The 27,806-nt window shown below is 43.3% G+C and overlaps 2 protein-coding genes across 11 annotated transcripts in view; both read right to left on the bottom strand.

The window, feature by feature from the left end:
• Positions 1-962: 962 nt before the first annotated feature.
• LOC129868452 (neuronal acetylcholine receptor subunit alpha-10-like) lies at positions 963-19,737 on the bottom strand. 2 transcript variants are annotated; one of them, XM_055942459.1, is made up of 6 exons: positions 19,603-19,737; positions 7,526-7,671; positions 7,256-7,410; positions 5,491-5,737; positions 3,513-3,798; positions 963-2,631 (listed from the first exon to the last, which is right to left on the bottom strand). In XM_055942459.1, exons 2-6 carry the CDS (start codon positions 7,526-7,528, stop codon positions 1,763-1,765), a joined length of 1,560 nt encoding a protein of 519 aa, XP_055798434.1. In that variant the 5' UTR covers positions 7,529-7,671; positions 19,603-19,737; the 3' UTR covers positions 963-1,762. The 2 variants fall into 2 exon arrangements, with proteins under 2 accessions (XP_055798434.1, XP_055798433.1); XM_055942458.1 differs by having other exon boundaries at positions 19,456-19,696.
• Positions 19,738-22,566: 2,829 nt separating this feature from the next.
• The window catches only part of LOC129868449 (nuclear pore complex protein Nup98-Nup96-like), a 28,907-nt gene continuing 23,667 nt past the window's right edge, over positions 22,567-27,806 (bottom strand). For 6 of the 9 annotated variants that reach the window (XM_055942447.1, XM_055942450.1, XM_055942449.1 and 3 more), the window contains 8 exons: positions 27,331-27,624; positions 26,995-27,152; positions 26,584-26,867; positions 26,142-26,363; positions 24,028-24,269; positions 23,786-23,940; positions 23,113-23,224; positions 22,567-23,031 (listed from right to left, as the gene is read on the bottom strand). In XM_055942447.1, coding sequence (XP_055798422.1) covers positions 22,853-23,031; positions 23,113-23,224; positions 23,786-23,940; positions 24,028-24,269; positions 26,142-26,363; positions 26,584-26,867; positions 26,995-27,152; positions 27,331-27,624 — 1,646 coding nt within the window. In that variant the 3' untranslated portion in view covers positions 22,567-22,852. The remainder of the gene's footprint in view (positions 23,032-23,112; positions 23,225-23,785; positions 23,941-24,027; positions 24,270-26,141; positions 26,364-26,583; positions 26,868-26,994; positions 27,153-27,330; positions 27,625-27,806) is intronic. The other 3 variants (XM_055942451.1, XM_055942456.1, XM_055942455.1) reach the window with 1 other exon arrangement.

The following is a 27,806-nucleotide window of genomic DNA, read 5'->3' as shown; positions in this document are numbered from 1 at the left end:
GTTTATTCGACTTGTAATATAACTTTTTGAAGTTTTCGTCCGACGTTTGCCTGCATCTGCGCGAGCGTTTGGACACGTTTACTACACATGCTAGCAAAAGTAGCTAATTGGACATAAGTAATGGACATTATCGAACAAAACAACGATTTATTGTGGAACTAGGATTCCTGGGAGTGCATTCTGATGAAGATCATCAAAGGTAAGTGAATATTTATAATACTATTTCTGGCTTCTATTGACTCCACAACATGGCGGATGTTTGGGCTCTGAGCGCTGTACTCAGATTATAGCATGGTGTGCTTTTTCCGTAAAGTTTTTTTAAATCTGACACAGCGGTTGCATTAAGGAGAAGTTTATCTAAAGTTCCATGTATAATACTTGTTTCTTTTATCAATGTTTATTATGAGTATTTCTGTAAATTGATGTGGCTCTCTGCAAAATCACAGGATGTTTTGGAGGCAAAACATTACTCAACATAACGCGCCAATGTAACCTAAGATTTTTGGACATAAATATGAACTTTATCGAACAAAACATACATCTATTGTGTAACATGAAGTCCTATGAGTGTCATCTGATGAAGATCATCAAAGGTTAGTGATTAATTCTATCTCTATTTCTGCTTTTTGTGACTCCTCTCTTTGGCTGTAAAAATGGCTGTGTTTTTCTGTGACTAGGTACTGACCTAAAATAATTGTTTGGTGTGCTTATGTCGTAAAGCATTTCTGAATTCGGACACTGTGGCTGGATTAAAAACAAGTTTATCTTTAAAATGGTGTGAAATACTTGTATGAGGAATTTAAAATGTGAGATTTCTGTTGTTTGAATTTGGCGCCCTGCACTTTCACTGGCTGTTGTCAAGTCGATCCCATTAACGGGATCTCAGCCATAAGAAGTTATTAACAGTATTCCTTTCCCTTTCATGACTCACTCTGAAACATTTGCCTGGGGTTACAAAGTGAAAAAAGTCAGAGGGATTTGGATATTATTAAATATTTAATACATTTAATGGCGTACTTTTACATATGCAATATTCTTTATGGTACAAGACAAGTGATAAGCATTGGATACATTAGTCTTCTTAAGCATGGACCATTACTATTATTTTAGCATTGTCCTTCTATACTATATCTACACATCAAATCTTCAACAGTGTCAAGTGCACTCAAAGAAAGTGTGCACTTCTCAGGTGTGCACTCATAAAGTACTGTGGTTCTCATGTAGTGACTGGCAGGCCTGAGAAGTACACTTAAAAATACAATTGTCTAATGGATTATTCACATACAGTAAATCGGTAAAAGGACGAAGAGTGGTAAAAGTTATAGTGATATAAAAATGTGCGCTTGTTAAACTGTGTGTGTGTGTGTTTTTATAATAGTCGCCAGGTGGCAGAAGAATTGCTTTGGCTCCATTTCACAGATTAGGTTTGTTCCTGTCTCCCCTACAAACACTTTAGACTCACAGAAAACGACTTCTGTATGAAATGAGATCAATTAAGTCTACCTCACAGTGCTGAATATAAACAGCTAGAATATGTACAAAAACCCACACACAGTATCTCCCGTGGTAAACTCTGAATGGTTTAGTTGGCCTACTGCCCCTCGGAGTAGGATAAAGTTACCATTAGACACTGATCTAAGGTCAGTTTGGGATCCCCCTTAATGGTTAAGGTCAGCATTTGGGAAGGGTAGGATCTGATCTTAGATCTGTGCCTGAGGGTCACTTGTACCTGGAGTCTTCTCCCTCTTCTCTCTGCAAGTGCTCAGACGGCCTTGCCCATAATGAGGAAGCTCATGAGGAAGACCATGATAAAGAAGAGCCACATGAAGAGTCGGTCCATGACCTTGGCCACCTTTCTCCACTCACCCGTACGTCTCTGAGTGGAACGCTGGTCATGATAGCAGCTGGCGATGTACTCGATGTTCCTGCGGAGCGCCTGGTGCTGACACACACACTGGACGCTCACCATCACCTCCCTCCTACCCCTAGCCTCTGCGCCTCCTAATGATCCTTTCCTTCTTTCTCCTCCTCCTTCCACACAGCCTCTCTCTCCTCCTCCTCTTGCACCTCCTCTCTCTCCTCCTCCACCTTTGCCTCTTTTTTCCTCTGCCCCTCCCATGCACCCAATTTTCCCTCTGAAACGTTTCTCTCTTTCTGCCTCTCCTCCTGCTGCTCCCTCCTCCTCCTCTTCTGCATCTATACTTACAAACAGGTCGTCTTTCCACCTACTGGGCTCAAACATTTGGTATGACCCTTTTTTCACATTCAGTCTATTCCCCTCCTCTTTCTCTTCCGGTGTCTTTACGTCCACCCATCCCACTTCCTCTTCACCCCTCTCTTCCATGCCTCCCCAGGCCTGCCCGTTCACATCCCAGTTAGTACCTCTAGTTTGGGGGTTGCTATTGGAGTCGGGTGGGGGCTCAGGCGGGGCCTGTTTCTTGGGGGTGCCAGTGAAGCAGTTCTCTCCCACCTCGAAGACGAAGCAGATCCGTGCCAGGTAGTGCAGGATGAAGCGGCGGGCCCACTCAGGGACAGGACGCGCCTCCGGACCACAGTGATGGATATTCATGATGAAGATAGTCAGGGCGGTCGATGCGGTGATCATCGTCATGGTAGCAATGTAGTACTTCCCTGTGGAGAAATAGTGATCCGCAATACAGTCTATTCCATGTATAACAACTCAACATTCAAACATAATCATTCAATGTAATGGTGTACATTGGCTAACATAACATCACTGCCTTGCAGGATTCTAGACAGTGTTAAATAGACAGACACGCATAATTGCTCCAGAGAGAGAAGGCAGGGTATAGGTTATCAAGTTGTGATTGCAGCACATTAAATTATCTGGACAGTCAATATCAACTTGCCTGGCCTCTGTACCATTACATCAACATTATCCTACATACACCAACACAATTTAGTACAGCAGCTCTCTAAGCCAAGCACACACAAATGCTACAACTCAAATCATTCCTGTATTGAAATACAACTGCAAAAATGCCTACACTCTTGTTTAACTCTGCATGCATTTCAAAGTTGATTCAAATGTAATAAGTGCTTTTAGCTCATCCCAATACTATCACAATAAAATATGGAATAATATAGTGAATGTACATAGAAAATATGCTTATTTAGTATTCATAAAGGTCTCCCTGCTGTGTATCACATCTCTACTATTCCAGGCAGTTAAATGGAGCAGCAGAGAGAGGCTGTATGAGGACATTGTGCTGAGCAAGACCCATTCAATATTCACTAAACATTTCTGCCCGAGTTTATGGGAGAAGAAGATCTATAAAAGTCTCTGAGGCGAGCTGGTCAGTCTCTGTTAGTGTTGGAGAAGGAGATAAAATGACCTCAAAAGCCCAGAGAAAAGCATATATTCTAATGTGTCTCTTTCTCTCTGATTGCTGGCAAGCTGTTTCTCTCTCCCTTTCTCATTCTCTTTTTCTCCCTCCCTCCTCCATATCTTCCCCCCCTCTCTCTCTTTCTAACACCCCCAAGCCCCTCACCTATGAGTGGTACGTTCTCCGAGGGTGGCATGCTCTCTGCCACCAGCAGCTGGAACACGGTCAGGGCCAGCAGCACAGTGACCCCCAGGGATACTTTCTCCCCAGAGTCAGCCGGCAGGTAGAAGCCCAGAGGGGCCAGGAAGGAGATCATCATACAGGGGATGAGTAGGTTGAAGATGTAGAAGGAGGCTCTGCGTTTCAGGTGCAGGGTGTAGGTGATGTCTGGATAGGGGTCTGAGCAGCAGCCATACAGGATCACGTTCTTCTTGGCTGGCATACCCAGAACCTGTTGTTAGGATAGCATGGAAAATAATAGAAATGCGTGCCCTGGGGTAGTCTAGGGGTCTACGAACACACGTACACTGTATACACCAAAGTATGTGGATTCAGCTACTTCAGCAACACCCATTGCTGACAGGTATATAAAATTGAGCACACAGCCATGCAATCTCCATAGGGAAACATTGGCAGTAGAATGTCCTTACTGATAGCTCAGTTACTTTCAACGTGGCAGACCTTTCCAACAAGTCAGTTTTAAGTGGAAAGGTCTAGGAGAAACAACGGCTCAGCCGCGAAGTGGTAGGCAACACAAGCTCACAGAACGGGACTGCCGAGTGCTAAAGCGTGTAGCTCATTATAAAAACATTTCTGGCCTCGGTTGCAGCACTCACTACCAAGTTCCAAACTGCCTCTGGAAACTGTTTGTCGGGAGCTTCATGAAATGAGTTTCCATGGCCAAGCAGCCACATACAAGCCTAAGATCATCATGCGCAATGCCAAGCGTCTGCTGGAGTGATGTAAAGTTCACCACCATTGGACTTTGGAGTAGTGGAAACACTGAATCACGCTTCAATATCTGGCAGTCCGACTGATGAATCTGGGTTTGGCGGATTACAGTAGAACACTACATTCCCGAATGCATATTGCCAACTGTAAAGTTCAGTGGAGGAGGAATACTTGTCTGGTGCTGTTTTTCATGGGCTAGGCTCCTTAGTTCCAGTGAAGGGAAATCTTGACACTACAGCATAAAATTACATTCTAGACCATTCTTTGTTTCCAGCTTTGTGGCAACAGTTTGGTGAAGGCCCTTTCCTGTTTCAGCATGACAATGCCACCGTGTACAAAGCAAGGTCCATACAGAAATAGTTAGCTGAGATCGGTGTGGAAGAACTTGACTGGCATGTACATACTCTTGGATCTCGTCACGGTATCTCTGTACATTCAAATTGTTATCAATAAAATGCAATTGTGTTCATTGTCCATAGCTTATGCCTGCCACTATGGGGCACTCTGTTCACAATGTTGACATCAGCAAACCGCTCGCCCACATGACACCATACACGTGGTCTATGTTTGTGAGGCCGGTTGGACGTACTGCCACATAGTCTAAAATGATATTGGAGGTGGCTTATGGTAGAGAAATTAACATTAAATTCTCTGGCAACAGCTCTGGTGGACATTCCTGCTGTCAGCATGGCAATTGCATGATCCCTAAAAACTTGAGACATCTGTGGCATTGTGTTGTGTGACAAAATGTTTTAGAGCGGCCTTTTATTGTCCCCAGTACAAGGTGCACATGTGTAATGATCGTGCCATTTAATCTGCTTCTTGATATGCCACACCTGTCAGGTGGATGGATTATCTTGGCAAAGAATAAATGCTCACTAACAGGGATGTAAACAAATTTGTGCACAAAATTAAACGTAATTTGTGCAGAGATAAAAAGCTTTTTGTGTGTATGGAAAATGTTTTATTTCAGCTCATGAAACCTGGGACCAACACTTTACATGTTGCAATTATAGTTTTGTTCAGTGTAAAAAAAACATCAAGATAAGACAGTCTTACAAATGCAAAAGTGTTTTCAATCAATAAAGTGCAAAAAGGTAATAAAGATGAGGCTTTGCCTGTATAAACAGCAGCAAAAGCATTGGTATAAATAAAGGATAGAAAAGTGGCAAAATAAACTAATCAATCTGACCTCCCACTCTACGTTGGCCACAAAGTCGGCCAGGTCAGCGCTGTCCAGGGCGTTGACCAGGTCCATCTGGTTGCCGTTGTGTGTCCAGGAGCCGAAGGTTAGGCGACACTGCTGGGCATCAAACGGGAAGAAGGAGACGTCCACGGAGCACGAGCTCTTACTGATGGCCGGCTGGTCCCACATGATCTGTCCGTCGTTACGGATCACCACGTTGGTCTCCATAGAGCTGGAGAACTGGTCATCAGCACTGAGAGGGGGGGGGGGGGGGGGGGGGGGAGTGTATGGGTAAGAGGTGAGAGGGAGGGAAGGGAGAAGGAGGAGTAGGGAGTTTGGAAAGAGGGGGGAGTGTATATGGGGGAGAAATAGCAAAGGGATGATGGGAGGAGGAGAGACGGAGGGAGGGAGAAGAGGCAGGGGAAAGAGTGTGTGAGGAATTCATTGGCGAACAAAGAAGGCAATGAAAACCATAGAAAATGATTTCTTATCTACAATTGATATTAAAGAAAAAAAGAAAAGATATACTTACTGTCAAGTGACTAAAGACTCTTTAGAGGTGTGACTGGGAAAAGACAGAGGGCAGAAATGTAGGGAAGGAAGATGGGCATGGAGTGTCTAATACCTTAATGACAGACAGACAGACAGACAGACAGACAGCCAGACAGCCAGACAGACAGACAGACAGACAGACGGACGGACGGACGGACGGACGGACGGACGGACGGACGGACGGAGTGGTTAAAAAGGCAGATGAGAGGGTTAATGACAGTTAATGACAGGAAACCTGAATGACTCACAGAGAGATAAAGGATGTCATGATGGTCAGGCAGGATGATTGAAAGGTGATGTTCGAGGCACAAAGAGAGTGGGGAGGGCAGGAGTGGAGCCCTCCTCTCATAGCCAACTCCTACACTCAACACTCTCACTACATTTCTGACCTTGATCACAGGGACTGGAATGAACATAGAACTTTAATAGTCACCACCCTCAAAGTTGGAATTTTCTTAGGAACCATATTTTAGGAACTTAATCTGCATTCTGTTACCCCTGCTACCAACCTTCCTCCAACAGGGATTCAAAATGTAAACAGGTAGAGTGTTAGCTCAAGAAGGGGATTATTGTGAGTTTCATGTAACACACAACCCTCACACCTGTCCAGATATAATCTCTGGAAAAAATGATATAGAACATGTTCAAGTCAAGCCCATCCTAAAGGGATTACTGATTCAGTTGTGTGTTGGAATTACAACAAATAGAGATTAAAATATAACAAAATGAAGGGAGAATAAGATACTGTGAAATAATAAATAGAAGGACTATTCCACTTATACTGTATTTCCCAATGCAAAACCCTGTGCACAGCAGTACGTCTAGATCCAGGTGCTAGTTTTGGCAAGAACAACTAGTCCATCCATAAACAAGCGTAAAAACCGCATACTAGAAAAGACAGGCGACCAACCTTGTCTTTAGTTCTATTTATTTTTCATTTCAGATTGACATTGCCATAAATTATAACTAGTGCCAGGAAACTGTACTGTCTACGTGAGCTAACCAGGAAGAACCCCTGACACTAGTGAAAAAACTACTGCTCCAATACACTCTGATGAGCATCAAAGCACACCTGTTGCCTTGACACCCCCTGAGTAACAGCATCTAGGGTGTCCAGCTCGTGTCCATAGCAGAGGAGGGTGAGGAAAAGGAGTGTGAGGAAGAGGACAACAAACCCGTGCAGGAAGAACCGATGTGTCTCAATACCAGCCAGACCTACTTGTTATATAGGACAATATCAGGCCTCCACACATAACTACTAGGTATGCGGATGGTATCGAGACCATCGTAGTCCTCCTTCTTCCAAGTGAGGTAGGCGTCCGTCCACACCATCCGGATCCACAGATACGTGGTCAGGATCTGGTTACGCTCATCCTGCAGGCAAAACAGTATCAGTGGAGGCCTATACAGAGGATAAGTAGTGCATGTGGGGTCATCGTGGTGACCTTGTGTATGTATGCATTTGTATATATGTTTTTGTGTGTGTTACCATGTCAATGATCTGTGAGAGGGTGATCTGCAGTGTGACGTTGATGATGTGGTCTGTGTCCTCCACCGGTCTCAGAGCGTTGGTGTAGTTAGCGAACAAATCAGTCAACAACTTCTGAGCATATCTCCCATGAGCACCCAGACACACTGTCAGAGAGAGAGAGAGAGTTTGAGTTGTAAGCACAGTAAGTAAAGCCTAGCAGAACTTAAGGAACCACATTAAATCCACATCACTCACAACCTTCATTATTATTCTAATTCAAGCCTCAGTTCCTCAAAGGAATGGGGCAAATTGACTCAACAGCATCCCAGCTTGATTAACCTAAGTGGTACCTTGTAATCCACTAAGTGATTCCAAAGCTAGCCTACATGTATGTCTGGTCCTCCATGCATGACTCACTACAACCATTACATTTGATAATGTTACAGTAACTTTGGTTAGCCTCCTTCCAATACTGAACAAGACATTTTCCATACACTCAAAAAGCTTACTTCTCTCAAATGTTGTGCACTAATTTGTTTACATCCCTGTTAGTGAGCATTTCTCCTTTTCCAGGATGTTCCATCCAGGTGACAGGCGTGGCATACCTTGTGCTGGGGACAATAAAATTCCACTCTAAAATGTGCAGGTTTGTCACACAACACAATGCCACAGATGTCAAACATTTTGACGGAGTGTGCAATTGGCATGCTGACTGCAGGAATGTCCACCAGAGCTGTTGCCAGAGAATTGAATGTTCATTTCTCTACCACAAGCCACCTCCAACGTCGTTTTAGAGAATTTGTCAGTACGTCCAACCGGCCTCACAACCGCAGACCACGCCCCTACCTTTTGTTAAGGTATATGTGACCAACAGATGCATATCTGTATTCCCAGTCATGTGAAATCCATAGATTAGGCCTTAATGGATCATTTTCAATTGACCGATTTCCTTATATGAACTGTAACTCAGTAAAATCTTTTAAATTGTTTCATGTTGCGTTGATATTTTTGTTCAGTGTATATGTAGGAACGTTAATTATTAATTCATTGACGGAAGTGGTGGGAGAATCCTGCAGTCTCTCAAGCCTTTGTTGGAAGAGTTGCTGTTGGGTTTGGGACAGCTTATTGAGGCCCATTTATATTTGGAATTGGTTTGGCAACAAACAAACAAACAAATAAACAATACAATTGCAATCTCATGTGAATTTAATTAGAAATTCAATTTGACAGATAGACACAGAGAGACAGACAGGCAAAGAGAGAGAGATAGAATAAGAAAGAAAGAGACAGAGACAGACAGACAAACAGAGGATGAGAGAGAGAGAGTATTGAGGGAAATGGATGGAGACAGAAAGGGGAAATATTGGAGTGATAAACATGGAGTAGTAAATTAGGAGTGACTTTAGGGTAAGATGAGGAAAGACAGAGAGAAAGGTATGGAGGGAAGGAGGTAATTACTGAACGCTCTGGAGAGAAATGATGGAGAGACGTTAGAGAAGGGAGGAGAAGGGAGGAGAGGGGAGGAGATAAGCAGGTAGGTAATTATAAACAGTAAATGAGATAGTGTGTCCATCTAGAGCTGCTAAATGCCTGTCCATTCACTTCCTACTGCAGACAGCAAAGTGCAGCACAGCCACGCTCTATCTGGCACTACACCACCGATAGCAAAACATTTGACAGACTCTTAGTCTCTACACAACGGGGAACCCAGCCAAGATCTGCCCAGTGACGTGAGCCTACCAGACGAGCTAAATGCCTTCATGCTCCCTTCGAGGCAAGCAACACTGAACCATGTGTGCGAGCACCAGCTATTCCAGACGACTGTGTGATCACGCTCTCTGTAGCCGATGTGAGTAAGACCTTTAAACAGGTCAACATACACAAGGCTGCGGGGCCAGACGGATTACCAGGACGTGTACTCGGAGCATGTGCTGACCAGCTGGCAAGTGTCTTCACTGACATTTTCAACCTCTCTCTGACCAAGTCTGGAATACCTACATATTTCAAGCAAACCACCATAGTCCCTGTGCCTAAGAACAACAAGGTAACCTGTCTAAATGACTACCGCCCCCTAGCACTCACATTTGTAGCCTTGAAAGGCTGGTCATGGCTCACATCAACACCATCGTCCCAAAAACACTGGACCCACTCCAATTTGCATACCGCCCTAAAAGATCCACAGATGACGCAATCTCTATTGCAGTCAACACTGCCCTTTCCCACCTGGACAAAAGGAACACCTACGCGAGAATGCTGTTCATTGACAACCACTCAGCATTCAACACCATAGTGCCCTCCAAGCTCATCACTAAGCCAAGGACCCTGGGACTGAACATCTCCCTCTGCAAATAGATCCTGGACATCCTGATGGGCTGCCCCCAGTTGGTGAGGGTAGACAACAACACATCGCCTACGCTGACCCTCAACAGGGGGGCCCCTCAGGGGTGCATGCTCAGTCCCGTCCTGTACTCCCTGTTCACCCACGAATGCGTGGCCGCTCACGACTCCAACACTATCATTACGTTTGCCGATGACACACAGACACACTTTACGCATGCTGCTGCTACTTCGTTTATATATTCTGACTGCCTTGTCACTTTTACCCCTACCCACATACTGCATTACCTCAACTACCTCGTACCCCTGCCCATTGACTTGGTACTGGTACTCCTTGTATATAGCCTCATTGTTTTTGTGTTAATATTTCCTTTATCAAATTTGTCTTACTTTTTAACCCTGCACTGTTGGGAATGGGCTCGTAAGTTAGCATTTAACTGTTGTATTCGGCGCATGTGACCAATAACATTTTATTTGATACACCTACTACTGCCAAAGATTGTACAGGCACTTATTCTCAAACAATGCATGCGTGTGTTTGTGTGAGAGAGAGAAATTCAAAAAACAGGCAAATCCCAGCTAGCACATAACATTGAGAACTGTGTTTCTTAGCACTTGGTGAGTGTGGTTGTCCTATGGATATTTTGTATACAACCCTCCCACAATTTTATGGGAATGGTGCAGGATATCTGCTTGACTTTGGAACAGTATCCTCATAAGGAACTTGGGGGGGAAAAAATCTTGGTATTTCATTACTTTACATTTAATTGAGTAGTTAAGAGAATGTTAGTAACATTCTTCTGTGGGAATTTTAATAAATCAAATCAAATCACAATAAAAAGAAAGTGTTTGATGATGGTTAATGCCGAAGCAAATTCATTTTCCTCTGTCCTGTCTGTGCTTGGAGTTCAAAACAGTTAACCCAAACTAGCAGTGCTTTTAAAAGTCTTATTGAAAGATGTTCTCAGAACGTTATTTTATTACCTTCAAATAACCTATAATTTCCATTCTCAGAACGTGAATAAAACTTCCCAGGAGAATGTTCAGGGAACCATACTAAAATGCTCTCAGAACCTCCCTACAACCTAAAAATGTATGTTTCCAGAACAAGAGACATTTTCACTTCAGTTTTACTGGTCAGGAAACGTATGGCCTCGTTCCCAGCACCAATGAGAAACCAAAAAACGTACGTTGCCACAACTTCCTAGAAACCAAATGTGCTAGCTGGGATGGTTAATGTTATTACAGCTGGTGTGGCCATGAGGGCATTGCTAGCGTGATTATCCATCTGCATTGTACACTGTACATGTCATAGATGGAAAGCAGATGCCTAGTCAGTTGCACAACTGAATGGATTCACCCAAATTATGTCTTTAGCATTTAACCCAACCCCTCTGAATCAGCATCATCGGTGCCCGAGGAGTAGTTGTAGTGGGGATTAACTGCCTTGCTCAAGGGCAGAAGAGCAGATTTTTCCACCTTGCCGGCTCAGGGATTTGAACCAACTACCTTTCAGTTATTGACCCAACGCTCTTAAGGGCCAGGCTACCTGACTAGGCTTAATATCCTCTACATACAACATGGATCGCATGTCAACCAACGAGAGAACTTGGCTAAAGTACCAACCACATCTGTCAACCAGGGCATCACTGTAAGTCTACCCCTTTTATCACACAGCGTTCATCCCATAACCTCAATGCCTGACACCTAGCCCATGACTAGACCAACAACTCTGGGTTCTAGTTGTAGTTAGGTTCCACAGTTTTCCCATCTCACATTACACAGTTAAAGCTGCAATATGTAACTTTTTGGGCAACCTGACCCAATTCACATAGAAATGTGGTGTTATAAATATGTCGTTGTGAATGAAAGCAAGTCTAAGAAGTGGTAGATCTGTTCTATGTGCGCTATTTCAATGCTTCCCATTCTTAAGTTTTACTTTCTGTTTCGTACATCAGCTTCAAACTGCTGAAAATACGTTATTTTTGTTAATAGAAAATATATTTCACAACGGTTTAGATGGTACCATGAATCTCTACACTATACTAGCTTGTTCTGTCACATAAAATGAAATCCCGTTAACCTTCTGTCTGTACAGTTGCTGAAACACTATACAAGGGATTTACTGTCCTTGATACTGTCCTGTCCTGTCCATCAATCCAACGTATCCATCAACAGCAGTGACAAAGATGAAGTATTTATTGGCACCATGCTGTGTCATTTCCAATAGTCTACATCTACACATTTAGAAAAAAGGGTTCCAAAAGGGTTATTTGGCTGTCCCAATACCTGGTTCCAGGTAGAATCCTTTTTGGTTCCATGTAGAACTCTTTTGGGTTCCATTTAGAACTCTTTGTGTAAAGGGTTCTACATGGAACTCAAAAGGGTTCTACCAAGAACCAAAAATGGTTCTTCAAAAGGTTCTCCTATGTGGACAGCCGAATAACCCTTTTAGGTTCTAGATAGCACCTTTATTGCTAAGAGTGTATTCTAAAAGTACAGGAGGGACATCATGGCTCCTTCGCAGTGCTTTAAGGACTTGAGTAGCTACTCCATCATTTCCCTAATCCGTATAATGTGGTATTTGTAGCCATAAGGCATCATACCTCGGTGAGTATGCTAATTCACAGCTTTTTATTTAAATTAATAGATTGTATTTATGCATAGGAATGTAAGACAGTGTCACCTATAAGTCAAAAATAGTTAGAGCCTCTCGTGTTATGTGGCGGAGAGAACATTTTGCAATTTTACAAAACTTTTCATACAATTCTACTTATTTTGCCATGGCGCAGAGACAATTAATTAGCATTTTTACAGCTAATTTCCTGCAAATCTCTTTGCAGTTGTTTGTGGAAAAATGTTTGCAGTTGAAAGCTAATTTCCTGCAATAAAAAAACCCTGCCATAACTTATGCCATGTTAACAATGACTAACGAAATCAATGAGGGCCCCCTGGAGGTCAAGGCCCCTGGGCACGTGCCCTGCGTGCCTTGTCGGTATACAGCCATGATTACTACAAGTTTAGATAGCTGGCTAGACTAACTACCAATCTACAAATTGTTAGCTGACATGGCTTATTGAGTTACTGTCAGTAGGAAGGTTTCCATTGACCCAGATCTATTTCACAAAAGCAATGTTGCAACAAAAATACATTGCAACATTTGAGCTCCCGAGTGGCGCAGCGGTCTAAGGCACTGCATCTCAGGACTTGAGGTGCCACTACAGACACCCTGGTTCAAATCCAAGCTGTATCACAACTGGCTGTGATTGGGAGTACCATAGGGTGGCGCACAATTGGTTTGGCCGGTGTAGGCAGTCATTGTAACTAAGAATTTGTTCTTCACTGACTTGCCTAATTAAATAAAATAGAAATATAGGAGAAAAGAGAAATGTTCTAAAGATCAACAAAAATGTTATCTGTTCATCAGGGGTAGATTTTTCTTTTGTCAAACTTTCATTATTGCGACAAATAATGGAAACAGTGTTTTTTGATTAAATTATGATTGCAGAGTAATTTTGAAGGTACCTCGTGGAACGTGATGTCATTGTGTAACATTAAAGCTACACTCCACAATTCTAAATGCCTAGGCTAAATGTAAAAAAAATACTCTTTCTTTACAGGACAAGTATTGTGCTTACTTTAAAGAACGCCTGAAATGCTTCGCCTTGCTTTTCTGGTTGGCTGGATGCAAGTTTCACCATCCAATTATTACAGATCTACAGGAGTGCAAGTTTTACCATGACACGATTAATCCTGCTCATGCCCTTCACTCAACTCGCTCTCCTCTAGCAACTGGAAACACACACACACTCACACAGACACAAACACATGCACACACACACACAAGAACTTTGGGATCAACTAATGGTAGTTTCAGAAGCATGGACCTCATTTACTATGGCTCTGGGTCATCACTATCTGGACATAATTAACAAGCTTACTAACCACAAATCATTTTTTAGATCACTATCACTAACCATAACTTTAAACGTTACCCCTAACCATAGTACGTAACATACACTACATGACCAAAAGTATGTGGACACCTGCTCATCGAACATCTCATTCCAAAATCATGGGCATTAATATGGAGATGGTCCCCCATTTGCTGCTATAACAGCCTCCACTCTTCTGGGAAGGCTTTCCACTAGATGTTGAAACATAGCTGCGGGGACTTGCTTCCATTCGATAGCTTCCATAGCTTCCATTCAGCCACAAGAGCATTAGTGAGGTTGGGCACTGGTGATTAGGCCTGGCTCGCAGTCGGCGTTCCAATTCATCCCAAAGGTGTTCGATGGAGTTGAGGTCAGGGCTCTGTGCAGGCCAGTCAAGTTCTTCCACACTGATCTAGACAAACCATTTATGAATGGACCTTACTTTGTACACAGCGGCATTGTCATGCTGAAACAGCAAAGGGCCTTCCCCAAACTGTTGCCACAAAGTTGGAAGCACAGAATCGTCTAGAATGTCATTGTATGCTGTAGTATTAAGCTTTCCCTTCACTGGAACTAAGGAGCCTAGCCCGAACCATGAAAAACAGCCTCAGACCATTAATCCTCCTCCACCAAACTTTACAGTTGGCACTGTGTATTGGGGCAAGCAGTGTTCCCTTGGAATTGCACATGGTGATCTTAGGTGTGTGAGCGACTGCTCGGCAATGGAAACCCAACAAACAGTTCTTGGGCTGACGTTGCTTCCAGTGTCAGTTTGGAACTCGGTAGTGAGTTTTGCAACCGAGGACAGGCAATTTCTTTATGAGCTACACGCTTCAGTCCCATTCTGTGAGCTTGTGTGGACTACCATTTCGTGGCTGAGCTGTTGTTGCTCCTAGATGTTTCCACTTCACAATAACAGCACTAACAGTTGACCGGGGCAACTCTAGCAGGGCAGAAATTTGATGAACTGACTTGTTGGAAAGGTAGCATCCTATTTCAGTGCCACGTTGAAAGTCACTGAGCTCTTCAGTAAGGCCATTCTACTGCCAATGTATATGGAGATTGCATGTATATGGAGATTGCATGACTGTGCTCCATTTTAAACACCTGGCAGCAACGAGTGTGGCTGAAAGCCGAATCCACTAATTTGAAGGGGTGTCCACATTCTTTTGTACATACAGTGAATTCGGAAAGTCATCAGACCCCTTGACTTTTTCCACTTTGTTACGTTACAGCCTTATTCTAAAATTGATGAGGAAAAAATGTATTCAATCTACACACAATACCTCATAATAACAAAGCGAAAAGTTGATATATATATATTTTAAAAACTACCTTATTTACATAAGTATTCAGACCTTTTGCTATAAGACTTGAAATGAAGCTCAGGTGCATCCTGTTTCCATTGATCATCCTTGAGATGTTTCTACAACTTGACTGGAGTTCACCTGTGATGAATCCAGTTGATTGGACATGATTTGGAAAGGCACACACCTGTCTATATAAGGTCCCACAGTTGACAGTGCATGTCAGAGGCACAGATCTGGGAAAGGGTACCACACAATTTCTGAAGCATTGAAGGTCCCCAAGAACACAGTGGGCTCCATCATTCTTAAATGGAAGAAGTTTGGAATCACGAAGACTCCTCCTAGAGCTGGCCAGCTGGCTAAACTGAGCAATCAGGGGAGGAAGGGCCTTGGTCAGAGAGGTAACTAGAACCCGATGGTCACTCTGACAGAGCTCCAGAGTTCCTCTGTGGAGATGGGAGAACCTTCCAGAAGGACAACCATCTCTGCAGCACTCCACCAATCAGGCCTTTACGGTAGAGTGGCCAGACGAAAGCCACTCCTCAGTAAAATGCACATGACATATTGCTTGGAGTTTTCCAAAAGGCACCTAAAGGACAAGATTCTCTGGTCTGCTGAAACCAAGATTGAACTCTTTGCCCTAAATTCCAAGCGTCACATCTGGAGGAAACCTGGCACCATCCCTACGGTGAAGCATGGTGGTAACAGCATCATGCTGCGGGGATGTTTTTCAGCGGCATGGTTTTGGAGGCTCGTCAGGATCGAGAAAAAGATGAATGGAGCAAAGTACAGAGAGATCCTTGATGAAAACCTGCTCCTGAGCACTCAGCACCTCAGACTGGGCTGGAGGTTCACCTTCCAACAGGACAACGACCCTAAGCACACAGCCAAGGTAACGCAGGAGTGGCTTCGGAACAAGTCTCTGAATGTCCTTGAGTGGCCCAGCCAGAGCCCAGACTTGAACCCAATTGAACATCTCTGGAAAGACCTGAAAATAGCTGTGCAGCGACGCTCCCCATCCAACCTGACAGAGCTTGAGAGGATCTGCAGAGAAGAATGTGAGAAACTCCCCAAATACAGGTGTGCCGAGCTTGCGTCATACCCCAAAAAACTTGAGGCTGTCATCGCTGCCAAAGGTGTTTCAACAAAGTACTGAGCAAATGTCATATTTCCTTTTTTTTAACAAGTTTGTAACAATTTCTAAAAACGTTTTTTGCTTTGTCATTATGGGGTATTGTGTGTAGATTGCTGAGGGAAAACATTTATTTAATACATTTTAGAATAAGGCTGTAATGTATCAAAATGTGGAAAAGGTCAAGGGCTCTAAATACTTTGTGAATGCACTCTGTCCTACACCAAATCCTCTTATCTATTATCAATGATATGATCATTTGTACTACCAATATGGTTACCATTATTTATTATGATAATTTATTATTATTACTATTACTTTCATTGATGTTATTACTACAATTAATATTATCCTCATTATTGATATTATCATGATTCATATTATGGTTACTAACACTATTAATTGCATTACTTCTGATACTACTTATTATTATTGGTACGAGGTATGACCAGAAACACGGACTACATTGAATCTCATGCTATAACGTCAAACTATATCTGTTTGCTTAAATGCTTAATTTCAACTGACTGCTGCTAATTAGATTTTTGTATGAAGTGCCTATATTAGTACGTGTATTATCTGTCTAATTTGAAAGGAATTCAGGCATTCAGTCATTTATTTCTTTAATTGTACAAATAGCCTTTGGCTTGGTAATGTCTTAATGTACAGTTCGAACAAAACAATTTATAAAGACAATGCTGGAAAAAAATACGTGCAACGGATCAAATACAACTACAATAAATACAATATTATGTGGAAATGGGAGGAGACCAATGCATTTGGGGTACTACAAGAAACAAAGAGAATAACACCAGTTAGGAAGAGTTCTCAATACTTACAGTATACATTTAAATGGCTGGCGGAATAAAAATTTAAATGGCCTTAATAGCCCCATAAAAGGAAAAAAATATTGTTAAAACTGGAGGTGATTTCACCTTTCTCCAACAAACACATTTATCTAAAGAGGAACATAGAAAACTAGAACGACTGGCATCAGAACAGGTGTTTTCCTCTTCCTACTGTTCAGCAAGAAGAGGGGTAGCAATAATGATAACAAAACAAAAAAATTAGAGCCCCTTTCACTCAGAACGAACCCTTGCAAAGACAGAAGATACATACTAGTAAAGGGAAGGATTGAGGGCACGGAAATAACATTATTAAATGTATATAACCCACCCGAACTTGGACCCAAATTCATATCCCCCCAAAAGATTTGGACTACACATTATACCTTGCCATACACTTGTCATGCACTGCGCTCTCCTGCTGTGACTCCATCATAGTCCAAACTACAAATGTATTGGGGATACATGGGTCGGACTATGATGACTCCATGCATCCCCAATACATTTGTAGTTCAGTTTAAATTCTGTAATGCTAGTATATCAGTCTATCAACCATCGATGAGTGAAAGAGACTCCGTTACTGAATTATCACTATTCAATTATTTGTAGGAAACCAAACCACAGTCGTTCTCCCAGCATGTACTTTTTTTTTTCTTGGTAAAACTGTTTAGCCCTATACTAAATAAGAATCGGAATCATGGAATATAATGAAATCCTTTTAGATTTTATTATGTTATGTCATATTCTATTCTGTGAATCTTTGAGCATTTTCCAAATTGCCAGCAATAAAGTGCAGAATATGTCCAAACTGATGCGCATAGCGCTCTCTAAGCATGAGCGAGTCCACTCTCCAATTTGATGTAAAATATGAAGGACTCTTTGGATTTACACTTTATTCATTTATAAGGCTATAGTATTTTCTTTACATGCGTGCTCCTTTAATCCATTTACATAATTTGACCAAGCGTCTTGCTGTAGGTTACCATAGAGGTTCTTCAAAATACAAACTTTTGGTATGCTAATCCTTCTTAAGACCTCCCTAAACAACTAATGTACCTATAAGGATATATGAAATAATATTTATTTGTACAGCTGTGGACAGGTCGAGGATATTCAGACAGTAGCATATTATGCCCAGTCTTAACTCGTTGGATAACAAATATAGGCTGTAAGAATGTGTAAAACTATTGACTATAAAAGTGTGCTGTTTTCTGTTGATTTACTGTATACAGCTTGTATCTTAAGGAAGGTCCAAGGCAGGTGGATTAATTTGCATACAGGGAAGGACCAGGGAATCTGGTCACAATACGGACACTATGGGAATATAAGAGACATTTTATTACCATAGTTATCGAATCATCTTGATCGGATGACCACAACCACATGTTAATGCAAGGTGTAACCACGGCTCCTGTTTCCCCTTTATTCATCTATCTTTTGTTTCCTGTCAGTATCTGCAGGACCAGGCATGACTCTGGGTTAGAGGTCACAGGGATGACAGCATTAACCCGTTGACTGCTGGCAGATATCACGTGTCCAGACAACAGAGTTTGTAGGTGTAATGGTGTAATCTGTCATTCTCTCATCTGCTCTGATCTATTTGTGTGTGTGTGTGTGTGTGTGTGTGTGTGTGTGTGTGTGTGTGTGTGTGTGTGTATTTGCTCTTTCAGCTCAGTGATTCACGTCAGAACACACGAGCTGTGGGTTTGAGACCCAGATGGTGGGGATTATCAAGGGATGACATGAAGAGCAAGAGGAATTATGAGAGGAACAGCTTGCCATGAGTACAATCAATCAAATTTATAAAGCCCTTTTATATCAGCAGTTGTCCCAGTGTTTATAAAGAAACCCAGCCTAAACCCCCAAAGAGCAACCAATGCAGATGTAGAAGCATGGGCACATCAATCAGTTATTAATGCACAAACACACCATCATCTCCACAGCTTTGTGAAGAGTGACACCAGCAATAACATTAATAATAGCGGCAGGCACTATGACATGGTAGACCATCAAGTACATCACATCATATCAACACCTAAGTTATCATCCTGAAATCACCAACCCAGAGCACATAGTGACAGTTCATGGATGCATGCATGTAATATCCAGTCCACCTTTGCCCCTTTATACATCGTTGAAGGGTTGTTCATTCATTCAGCATCCAATGTGAATGTATAATCTGCCACATTTTCAATGTTAGGTCAGTTAGGTCACTATATTGTAGTTGGCATTTTAGAACACTCGGGGAATAAAACGAAATGGCCTACTGTTGAGCTACGGACTGCCAAAGTGAGAAAAATTGCCCTCAAATTCTTCCATCGATAAGCAATCAGAACCTCGTCTCTAATGCAATATATGTTGTAAAAATTTTAAGCAAAAAAAGAGCACGTACCTGGAAGAAAACTAAAACAGAGGAAGAATAGCCACGTAGAAAAGACGCTCCATAGATGCATGGTGCTGAACAGGCACAATATGCCGCTTTATGTTTGACACAGCGGGCAGAAGAGCAAAATAGTCCCCTACAGCAGAGAGAATTTACCGTATTTGCGGAGTTCAGCGTAGGCCTGAAACACGCTGCGAAGAGACAGCTGCGCACAGGGCTGGTTTTGGAAGAACTGCGCTGTATCCACGAACCTAGTCTTCCTACCGCGCTGTGGTGCGCGCCCCACATAGTGCAAAAGGAGGCATGGCGCGCCGCGCGATTTTATATACACTGCCTTTATAAAGTATTCTCACCCCAGAACTTTATCCACATTTTGTTTAAAGCCTGAATTTAAAATTAATTAAATAGAGAAACATTTTGTTACCGGCCTACACAGAATACCCGATAGTCAAACTGGAATGATGTTTTTCGATTTTTTAAAAACAAATTAATAGAGTTAATGAGTATTCAACGCTTTTATTATACGAACCTAAATAATTACAGGAGTTAAAATGTGCTTAAGTCACATACGTTCCAGTGCCCTTCTTTGGGAGTCATCTATTGGTAGATGTAAAAATAAAAGCAGACATTGAATATTCCTTTGAGCATGGTTAAGTTTTTACACTTTGGATGGTGTATCAATACACCCAGTCACTACAAAATTACAGGCGTCCATCCTAACTCAGTTGCCAAAGAGAAGGGAAACCACTCAGGGATTTCACCATGAAACCAATGGTGACTTAATGGGTGTGATAGGAGAAAACTGCAGATGGAGGAACACCATTGTAGTTACTACGCAATACTAACATAATTGACAGAGTGAAAGGAAAGAAGCCTGTAGAGCATGTCATTCCATGGAGGGCTGAATGTCTGCGGGTTGTCGCTCTTCCCTTGTACTTGATTGATGAATTAAGGTCACTAATTAGTAAGGAACTCTCCTCACCTGGTTGTTTAGACCTTAATTGAAAGGAAAAAAAACAAACAGACACTAGGCCCTCCATGGAATTAGTTTGAGATCCCTGATGTAGAGAATACAAATATTCCAAAACATTCATCCTATTTGCAACACGGCAATACAGTAATACTGCAAAAAATGCAGCAAAGCAATTTACTTTTTGTCCTGAATACAAAAGTGTTATGTTTGGGGCAAATACAATACATTACCGAATTCCATTTTTTTTCAAGAATAGTGGTGGCTGCATCATGTTATGTGTATGCTTGTAGTTGTTAAGGACTGGGGAGTTTTTCCATGATGAAAAGTAATGGAGCCAAGCACAGGCAAAATCCTAGAGGAAAACGTTGTTCCATCTGCTTTTCACCAGACACACCTTTCAGCAGGACAATAAACCAAAACACAAGGCCATATCTAGTTCTCACTGTCATTATGGGGTATTGTGTGTAATGGGTGAGAAACAATTTTATCCATTTTGAACTCAGGATTTAACAATAAATTGTGGCCTAAGTCATTGGGTACAAATACTTTGAAGGCACTGTAATAATGTACAGAATGAATGGTAGGTTACATGCAATACTGTAAATCCATTTGAAACAAACTTTAAAGCTATAGCACGGGGCACCAAAGAGTCCAACTGGCACTGACTCCATAACTTCTGTAACATAGGAGGAAAACACACCATTAGGTTTTTAAAGATGCATCTGATGTGAATAATTGAACAGAGAAGGTAGGCCACTTGTCCGATTTCAATGTAATGGTACCTAAAGCTGCTTGTACCGTGGACACGTCAGGAGGCAGGTACTTAACGCATCCGTCCATCCATCGACACACATGGTCCCACTCAGCAACCCTGTTCATTGTAACACAATGTAAGCAAGGCACTTCATCTGGAGAAAGGAGCCCTTTAAAAATGCATTAGGCCTTTTAAAAACAGAAAGTAAATGCAAATTCTGTCCGATACATAAGACGAACAGCCTAGAGAAGAATGGCGGTATTACAATGACTAAAAATAAACCGAGTGAGGGATTCAAGATCTGACACAGAGTGCATGAGTAAAGGTATAGTATTGCACATAATTGTTGAATACAATTCAGGACAAAATACAATGCATTTTATTCAGACTAATAAAAATGTTATCACCATCACAATCGTGCACAAAGCTACGGCAGCAACAGAAGTCCGGAGACCCTCCTCGTAAAAGGCACTGTGTGCGAGGGGAGCGGTCTCCCACCCAAAATATACTGCGACAGCAGCACAACAATCAATAAGTACATTTCTCTTGAAAAATCTAAATACAGAAAACTAGAGTAAGGGGAACAAAAGGGTGATAATGGAGGGTGTGTGACTGAAGGTAACACCAAGGACTTGTAAATGATATTTAAAATATCATTCAAACTCCTTGCAGACCAGAGAAATTGGATTGGCTCATTAAAAACAAACTATTGTTGGATCACTGATTACAAAAAACAGCTCTGGTAGTCCCCCATAAAATAGAAATCTGAAACATATATTTGTGATGAAGTGCTAGTTAGATTCCATTCCAATACACTACATACTCTAGGTTTCAGACAATATACAACAAAAAAGATACAAAAATATAAGTTTATCCATTCTCATTTTACATTTTCTCTGTCTTTTGGTATCCAAAAACAAGAATTGTTAATTTCAAGCCTGCAATTTGTACAATATTACATGAGTCTTCTCCATTTTCAGCTGGATAGATCTTCCCTATATATTCACATATTGACAGTTCATCCCTGACAGCTCCCTAACCAATCTTACTATAATGACCTTTAAGTTTCCACGTTGATGTAAAACAAGTCAAACAAACAGTTTGCAGAAAGCATTTATACTGGCGGTACACACACCAGCCAATGAGATTGTCCCTTTAAACAGGGTCAAACGTTGGGAAAGGTGAGGATTAGGAGGGTTCAGCAGTTCAATATTTAAACACATCTTACAAACTAAGTACAACAGAACTATACAAAAACAAAAAAACTTGCAAGTCATTCCATTTCCACACACACACACACACACACACACACACACACACACACACACACACACACACACACACACACACACACACACACACACACACACACACACACACACACACACACACACACACACACACACACACACACACACACACACACACACACACACACACACACACACACACACACACACACACACACACACACAGAGAGGAATGCTTCATCCAATAATCTTGTGCCATTTTCTTCAGGAGAAACCAAAGTCCCAAAGGAGCACACTTCAAGTCCGTCGCTGCATTCTCATCCAAACCCCAGTAGTTCTAAACTGTCCCAGATAGTCCCCTCCTACCCCCACTGTTCTCATTGGCTTCCAACAAACTACCTCAGTTGCTATTGGGCATGGGGCAGATCATTAGCTGACAATGAGCTGTCTCAGATATGATTGGGTGAGACTGCGGAGCTCCTCGAGTGCATAGTCCTCGGGCATGGGCAGACGGCCGATGTTGGACGCAAGCTGGGACAAGGGGATCTCACCACCCTGCTGCAGACTCAACACCACACGCAGGATGTTAGCCACACACTTGGCCATCTCTGGAGACAGGAGAGAGAACAGGGTTAGATATAGGAACATACACACACAACACTAAAGCAGACAGAGCTCGATCTCCTCACCTGATTGGGCGAGGCGGTCCTTGGCGGTGGAGCAAGGGAGGAGCTCTATCCTGCTGCAGAGTGACGTCACCTCAGTGTGTAGATACTCCAGCTCGTAACCAGTACTGTCCATCTGAACACACACACACAGAGAGAGAGTGACTCAGTAATATACCATTCCAACTGATAAACAGCAATGTTAATCTGAGTACACAGTAGAAACACTCTCCCATTAACATGCCCAAAGACACCTAAATGTGCAAGTGCTTCAGCTCATAGCCACTATTGTCCATCTGTATTTGACAGAGACAAATAATCAGGAGATTAGCAGCATAAATAATTGGCTAACATAATTAACAGTAATGGAGTCAACATAATGAAGTGGACAGACAAGTGGAGCTAGCTGATGCGCTGTGGGACTAGCTTTCAAATGTCTGGACATGTGCTGATTATTTAGCAAATTTCAAGGTGAATTTTAGGTTAATTGAGCTGGGATATTGTGGTGACGACTTTTTCCTGTGTCTTTTGGGAATCATGACGGCACATGGCTACAGCTAGCTCAACTGATTTATGACAATATAACTGACAAATTCCAATTTGGGGGTTAGAAATCTTTAGGGCGCAGACAAAATCCCCCAAACTCACAGTATGGTATGCATGTCTGTTGTAGTCTAGTCTAGACAGAAACACGTACCTGTTGTATGGCGTGTAGGGTCTGTATGACTCCGATGTAGTCCAGGTAGACTCTGCCAGCCGTGTCCCAGTCCTGGATCACAGAACTGCGCTCAGGAACTGCAAGCCCCTCCAGGAACTCCAAGAGGTACTCATGGTTATCATTAATGATGCAATCTACAGGGGAAATCGCACAGAGACAGCGGAACAGGGTTAGAGGTTGTCTGGGTGTGTGTGCGCGCGTGTGAGTGTTTACATGCACACCTGAGGCAAGGTGCTGTATGACCAGACTGTGGCAGAGGTTCCAGTGTCCTGCCCTGTACAGGTGAAGGGCCTCTCTGTGTCTGTCTGTGTCTCTTCTGGCTCTGGTAGCTTTGGCCTGGTGGAGCCACTGTTCTGGGATCAGTAGTCTCTCTGTGAGAAAGTGCTCTTTCTTGGTAGACTCCTCCGTCTCCAGCAGGGGGCAGTGCAGCTGCAGCATCTCCCTCACCGCCCACTCACGCAGCCTGGACAGAGGAGAAAGACATGTAAAGTCTTATGAAATTAACTAGCTAACATGTTTCAAGTTTTCCAACAGTGCTTGCTCATGTAATGTGTAAGCTTTCCTGAGACATGATTACTTCCTTTAGCTCACCGAGCACAGAGGGCTAACACATTGCGCAGACGAGTCGGGTTTGAACTTTGAACCCAGCTGGTCACAGTAGCAATTGTGAGATTATGATGAATCCTTGTCAGCCCATCCAGGTTATCTGCTGAGAGCACTGACCCTCAAATACTCCTCACTCATCAACTTAACCTTCCTCATGACTAGGTGTCAGGTAGCCTGGCGGGTAGGATTATTGGGCCAACAACCGAAAGGTTGCTTGACCAAACCCCTGAGCTGACAAGGTAAAAATGTGTCATTCTACCCCCGAGCAAGGCAGTTAACCCACTGTTCCCTGGGCACCGAAGATGTGGATGTCGATTAAGGCAGCCCCCAGCACTTCTGATTCAGAGGGGTTGGGTTAAATGCAGAAGACACATTTCAGTTGTACAACTATCTAGGTATACCCCTTTTCCTAATAAGCAAACCACGTGTGTCTGTATGAGTGTAATACATTATATATATATATATATATATATATATATATATATATATATATATATACACACACACACACACAAATGTATGCAGACACCCCTTCAAATTAGTGGATTCAGCTATTTCAGCCACACCCGTTGCTGACAGGTGTGTAAATTGGAGCACACAGCCATGCAATCTCCATAGAGACATTGGTAGTAGAAAGGCCTTACTGAAGAACTCTGATGTTCAACGTGGCACCATCATAGGATTGCCACCTTTCCAACAAGTCAGTTTGTCAAATTTCTGCACTCGTCAACTAAGCTGTTATTGTGAAGTAGAAACATCTATGAGCAACAACGGCACAGCTGCGAAGTGGTAGGCCATACAACCTCAAAACGGGACCGCTGAAGCGCATAAAAATCGTCCGTCCTTGGTTGCAACACTCACCACAGAGTTCCCAAACTGCCTCTGGAAGCAACGTCAGCACAAGACCTGTTAGTCGGGAGCTTCACGAAATGGGTTTCCATGGGAACTTGTTCTCAACTAGCTTACCTGGTTAAATAAAAATAAAATGGACGATCAGCCACACACAAGCCTAAGATCACCATGCGTAATGCCAAGGGTCGGCTGGAGTGGTGTAAAGCTCGCCACCATTGGACTCCGGAGCAGTGGAAAACGTGCTCTCTGGAGTGATAAAATCACACTCAACATTTGGAAGTCCGACGGACGAATCTGGGTCTGGCGGATGCCAGGAGAACGCTACCTGCCCCAATGCATAGCGCCAACTGTAAAGTTTAGGGGAGGAGGAATAATGGTCTGGGGCTGTTTTTCATGGTTTGAGCTAGGTCTCTTAGTTCCAGTGAAGGAAAAGCTTAATGCTACAGCATACAATGACATTCTAGACAATTCTGTGCTTCCAACTTTGTTTGGGGAAGGCCCTTTCCTGTTTCAGCATGACAATGCCCAAATGCACAAAGCGAGGTCCATACAGAAATGAGATCGGTGTGGAAGAACTTGACTGGCCTGCACAGAGCTCTGACCTCAACCTCATTGAACACTTTGGGATGAATTGGAATGCAGACTGCGAGCCAGGCCTAATCGCCTAACATCAGTGCCCGACCTCACTAATGCTCGTGGCTGAATGGAAGCAAGTCCCCGCATCAATGTTCCAACATCTAGTGGAAAGTCTTCCCAGAAAAGTGGAGGCTGTTATAGCAGCAAAGGGGGGACCAACTCCATATTAATGCACATGATTTTGGAATTAACTGCTCGACGAGCAGGTGTCCACATACTTTTGGTAATGTAGTGTACGTACGTGTTGTCAGGTATGTGCAGCAGTACGTAGATGGCCATGTCCCAGAGGCCAGCACTCTCCAGCTGTGCAGCATAGCTCGTGTGTATGAGGCCTTGTCGGGCGGGGCTGAGGTGTGTGTAGTGCAGCGCCTGCAGGACCGACCACAGGTGCCAGCTCAGACGGTAGTCAAGACGCTCCCACGTCACCGCCAGGGGGTCCAACAACTGCTGCAGGCTGTAGTGCCTGGGAGGGAGAGGGAGCCATCACTTAAACCCGACTCTAGAGGTAGTTTACTGTTATTCTGTTAAATCTGCTTGATAATGATAATGTAGGATTAGTTCTAGTCAGAGAAACCTACAGCCCCACTCCACCCCTTAGTAAAGCAAGAAAATCTATTTTGAGAAACATATACAGTGCATTGTGGGAAGTATATAGGCGCAGTGTGTTGTGGGTAGTGTAGTACCTGTCGCTGTAGAGTTTGAGCAGGTGGAAGCAGATATCGTAAAGCGTCTGTTTAGACTCTTCCTCCTCCATGTCCGGCTGGTGTGATTGTTCGAGGTAGGGGGGAAGGGGGGCGCAGGCATACTTCTGACCCTCAGCAGAGCCCTGGAAGGCAGCCTCGTACTTGGCCAGGGCTTCAGCAATGGAGGCGGTGGGAGGCAGCATGTACCACAGGTGGACCGCCATACAACGCTTCCAGTCCAGTTCTGAACACACATTCACCTCACAGTCTGTAGACTGCCACACCTAGAGAGACCAGTACATACAGCTCAGAAAACATTTATCATTCATGTATTATGTGGATTACACACACATGACAAATCCAGTTAATGGCAGTCTGAACACAACAACAGCTGGACACACAGTTACTTACAGGTTTCCCAGCGAGAAGGGCAAAGATCCGTAGCCTCTCCTCAGGCAGGAAAGAGTCTGTCTGCATCCTGTTCCAGTCTCCAAGCTGCAGTGCCAGCAGCTCCCGGCCATACTGAGAGCCCACCGCCTGGGACAGCAGCAGGGAGAGACGGTGGTCCCCTACACACAGGTTTAAGACAACTTAATGCGATCCTACAACCTGTCCCAACGGTTTCGTAAGACACCACTTGTATCCAGCAGGGTTTAGCTTCCTACCCGTCCCCTCCTCCATCCATTCCCTCATCTTCCTGATCTCCCTTCCTTCCTCAACATCCCCTCAATTTCCAATCCCCCCTACCTCTGTCACCCCTCCAATCGCCCCTCTCCTCACCACTCTTCTGAGCCAGCCTGCAGGCATCACTGATCCTGTGTCCAGTCAGGTAGCTAAAGATGGCCTCCGCATTTCCTCCCCCCTGGTTCAGGCCCACTTCCTGCTCGATCCACTGGGTGGCACTGTGGGACAGCCAAGCTGAGAAGCTCCTTCTCCTCTCCATCTGCTGCAGGTAGCCACTGGTACCAGGCACTGCTGAACACCATCGGCCCCACAGGGCCTCACACAGAGTCCACACCTGAGCCCATTGACCCAAGACTGCTACAGGGAGATGGACATAAAGAGGATAGCATTAGCAAGCATATATTTTTTATATATCTGAACACATCGAGATCACCATGGGAGAGGATTAAAACAGAAATATACAGGGTTGATGTCAGAATAATAGGGAAGTTTTGGAATTGGACCAATAATGAATGTGCACCATCTACCATCGTGTGTGT

The sequence above is a fragment of the Salvelinus fontinalis genome, chromosome 13 (assembly GCF_029448725.1).
Source record: "Salvelinus fontinalis isolate EN_2023a chromosome 13, ASM2944872v1, whole genome shotgun sequence".
NCBI classification, from domain to species: Eukaryota; Metazoa; Chordata; class Actinopteri; order Salmoniformes; family Salmonidae; genus Salvelinus; species Salvelinus fontinalis.
Note: the sequence above shows the minus strand (reverse complement) of the source record. Positions and strands in the feature narration are given on the sequence as shown.

What these genes read in the sequence shown, in the direction of transcription:
- LOC129868452 (XM_055942458.1), bottom strand. Translation starts at nt 19,516, where the DNA reads ATGCATCTATGGAGCGTCTTTTCTACGTGGCTATTCTTCCTCTGTTTT. An exon ending in CTGTTTTAGTTTTCTTCCAG is followed by an intron (nt 7,672 to 19,455) that starts GTACGTGCTCTT and finishes TCTCTCTGACAG; the next exon opens with TGTGTCTGGGTGCTCATGGG. An exon ending in TCTCACAGATCATTGACATG is followed by an intron (nt 7,411 to 7,525) that starts GTAACACACACA and finishes TTTTGCCTGCAG; the next exon opens with GATGAGCGTAACCAGATCCT.